The sequence below is a fragment of the Trypanosoma equiperdum genome, assembly GCF_001457755.1.
Source record: "Trypanosoma equiperdum strain OVI genome assembly, contig: ctg_399, whole genome shotgun sequence".
Classification (NCBI taxonomy): Eukaryota; Euglenozoa; class Kinetoplastea; order Trypanosomatida; family Trypanosomatidae; genus Trypanosoma; species Trypanosoma equiperdum.
The window spans coordinates 25848-29702 of record NW_027124308.1 but is presented as its reverse complement, the minus strand read 5'-3'; the positions used below and the strand labels follow the sequence as shown (position 1 = coordinate 29702).

At 45.5% G+C, this 3855-nt stretch overlaps 1 protein-coding gene across 1 annotated transcript; it reads left to right on the top strand.

Moving 5' to 3' along the window:
• Positions 1-1333: 1333 nt before the first annotated feature.
• Positions 1334-3421, top strand: TEOVI_000165700 (adaptin complex 1 subunit, putative; the record flags this gene model as incomplete). Its single annotated transcript, XM_067224861.1, has 1 exon — positions 1334-3421. One exon carries the CDS (start codon positions 1334-1336, stop codon positions 3419-3421), a length of 2088 nt encoding a protein of 695 aa, XP_067080962.1.
• Between the last annotated feature and the right edge of the window lie 434 nt (positions 3422-3855).

Here is a 3855-nt window from a genome sequence, read left to right as displayed (position 1 = left end):
TGTGTTTATGTGGGTCAGCGGTGAAGATGTTAATTACGGTGATGATGTTGTCGTTATTGTTTTTATTGTATTTTTTTTTTGCCGCTGCCGCCGTGACGGAACCGTTTTTCATACGTCACTTTTTAGTTATGCGCACCTGTACCAAATGGCACAAAAATAATGAAGCATAACGTAATATGATGTGGCATGTCATGATTTAGCGAATTCAAGTGATCGATCGGAAGAGTAAAGAAAAGAAAAAAAGAGAAAGAAAGAAAGAAAAAGGTAATTGATGCAGAGGGAACTTCACTTTATTTTATTATTTACTCACTTATCTCTGCATATATATTTTTATGCATCTTGTTGTGATATCATCCCTCCCTCTCACTTATATTTTCATTTTAAAGTGCGTGCGCATGCGTTTTATTTGTTTTGATTATTTATTTATTTATTTTTGGTTGTTTCCCCCTCGGATTTCATGAATTTTCCTTTCTTTATTTTTTTTTCTCCGTTTTACTTCTTACCTTTTATCTTAATTAAGATTTATTACTTGAGAGTGTAATCGATCGTTTTGAGGAAAGCGGAGCTCAGGCACAAAAAGTGGCATATGCGTGCATTGCTCAGTGGGAAAAGTTTTTAAGGAAAGGGACCGTTGTTTTTCTTTTCTTCTTTTTTCCCATTCTTTGTTTTCATCTTTTATGTTCTTTCACTTTCATTTCGCTTCACCTTATCTAATTTTATATCTTATTTTATCTTCTTCTCATTGCGTATTTCAATGATAAGTCTTCTGCTCGTTTGTTACATTTGCTCCAAATTCTCATGCCTCATTTAGAGTTATTAAGAAAACAAAAAAAAAAAAAGAAAATGATTGAATCAGCGAATTCGCCCTTGACTGAGTGTTTGTAAGTTCTCCAAGAGAGGTCCAAATGTGGTCAATACCCACTTTTCATGACTGTTAATTATTTTGTGGGAATTATATATATATATATATATAATAATTATTATTATTATTATTTGAGGTTGTCTGTTTCTCGCACCATTCATCTTTCGTTCGCTCTCTTCTTTTTCCATTTTCTTTTTCCCCCTTTCCACACCTTTTTCTGCTACCAGGCACTTGAGGGCTCTGAAATAACAAAAAGTATACAAAAAAAAAAGAGGCAGAGAAAGCATCGAGGAAGAAAAGCGAGAACAACGTATTTTAGAAACAAGGAAGAAAAGAGTAAGGGACGTAGTAAAGGAAAGTTAAGAAACCAGTTGTGCTTCTTTCCTTTCACATTTTATATTTTTGCTGTTGGTTTGTGACGTTAAGTGAGGGTGGTGACAGTGCATTCACTCACGTTGAAACTTCGGGAAAATGGAAGCGGTTCTTCGCAAGGTGGAAAAGCTCAAACAGAACTTCCGGCACAGCGGCGGTGGCTCAAAGTTTTTCAACACCGCGTGGCGCGGAGAGGGAACGGCGCTGCAACATGAGCTTAACAGCAATGATAAGTCGCGCCAAAAGAACGCCGTGAAACGCATTATCGCCGGAATGACGATGGGCCGTGACGTGAGCCATCTCTTCATGGATGTCGTGAAACTCGGGCAGACGACAAATCTTGAGCTTAAGAAGTTGGTTTACCTATACGTTCTCAGTAACGCGAAGCTGCAGCCTGGGAAGGCTCTCATGGCGGTCAACACATTTCTTCAAGACACAACCAACCCTTCACCAGTCGTGCGGGCGCTCGCCGTGCGAACGATGATGTGCGTGCGTGTGGATTCCGTGACGGAGTATACACTGGAGCCCCTCCGTCGCGCTGTCAATGACTTGGATCCGTATGTTCGCAAGAACGCAGTCATTGGTATAGGAAAGCTGTTCCACAACAGCAGACAATTATACGAGGATCAGGGCTTCAGCACGGAGCTTCTAAAATTGCTGACTGATAAGGCTGCCGTTGTTGTCTCCAATGCGGCCGCCGTGGTGATGGAGGTCAACAGCAACGGCGGGACTCCAATTGTGTTGGAGCGTCACCACATTATGCACTTGCTGGACCAGATACCTGGAACCACAGAGTGGGGGCAACTCAACATCTTGGAGCTTGTTTCTTGCACCCGGCCGGGCGACGATAGATTTGCAGAGGATGTTGTCTCGCGCGTTATGCTGCAGACCAATCACACAAACCAGTCTGTTGTCATGGGAGCCATCAAAGTCATCATCAACTACTTACCTCACTGTGGTCAAAGCACAGTAAATGAGGTTGGCGTGCGGATTAACTCAGCCCTCGTGACACTGTCGAGAGGCGATCCCGAGGCACAGTACGTTGTGTGCAAGAACATTCACGCCCTGCTTGTCATATTCCCTAACCTTCTGATTAACAACCTGGATTCCTTCTACGTTCGCTTCTCGGACCCACCATACGTAAAGCTGGAGAAGTTGCGACTCCTGCTCAAGCTCGTCAGCAATTCCTCAGCAAATGGCATCCTGAAAGAGCTGGAGGAATACAGCACCGAGGTGGATCCATTCTTTGTCGAGGAGGTGGTGAAGGGAATAGCCGAGCTCGCACTTAAGATTGACTCAGTTGCGCAGAGCTGTGTGGCTCTGTTGCTGCGTATTGTTAAAAACCGCCCCGAGTTGCTGCCACAGGTGGTGACAAGCTGCAAAAATATCACCCGCAAGTACCCAAAGTTGCTTGTGCTGGGCACTCTAATCTCGGAGTGCGGGGCGGACAGCGTAGTGGAAGAGGAGGCGAAAGTGTCACTCATTTGGATGTTGGGTGAGTTCTGTGAATTTGTTGAAAACGGGATGGACATCATTCGAAAATACATTGAGGAACTCATGCTGCATGAGCCACCAGTTCAATTGAGTATCCTTAGTGCCGTTATCAAGATGTTTTTGCGCGATCCTCAGGGAATGGAGCCGACCCTCAACACTGTGCTTGACGCACTGACAACACAAAGCAGTGACCCCGATATACGCGATCGCGCCTATGCATACTGGCGGCTGCTTTCCAAAGGTATTGGCGTGGCCAAGATGAAAGAGATCGTCCATGGACACCATGCTGCAGTTGCCGTGGAGTCCACATTCAGCGATGCTATGACAATGGGAGATTTATTAAAGTCTATCAACACAGCTGCAGCGGTATTCGCAAGACCCGCCCAGTCGTTTCTCCCACCCTACGGCTTCGTCACTGAGGACGGTAGCGATGAAGAAGAGGAAGATGAAGAAGCGGAGCCGCAGTCCAGTGAGCCACAGGTGGGAAGCACCGAAGCTGCGCAACCGTCTCTCTTCGATTTCGGCCCACCAGCGGCATCGCAGTTGCCGGCGGGACCAAATAATGCAGCAGCGGGAGCAGCTGCAACCAGCCATAGGGATCCCCTCGAAGACCTGCTCGGCGGCGGTCTGCCAGCGGTACCGCCAAAACCAGTCGTTCAACAGGCGTCAACTCTGGATGATTTGTTTTCATGAAGGGAAGAAAAGGGTTAACAGCCAAATCCGCAACTGCTCTCCCACCGTTCCTCTTCGTTGTACGTACCTTTTCCCCTGCTGGACTGTGTGGATGTGTGGATGGACTTTGCTTTTCACGCCCCGGTAGTTTTGAATGTTTTCTGTTCTTCTACCCTTATTGTTGTTCGCTCTCTTTATTACTCTGAAGAGAGTGGAGGAGGAGAAGCGCCAAAAAAAAAGAAGACAAATCTAAGTGAGGGAAGGGAAAAAAGAAAAGAAAAGAACAGAACGCTAATCATTAAAGTGCCGTGTGCGGGACTGCTACCGATAGTGATGACCTCACTTCCACTTACTCCTCGAACCCTTTCTTTATCCACCTTTGGTGAACCGCCTGAAAGGAATGCGAACATCGACATTCGTTTGCTCGCTTGCTGGTAACATCTTTCCTTCTTATG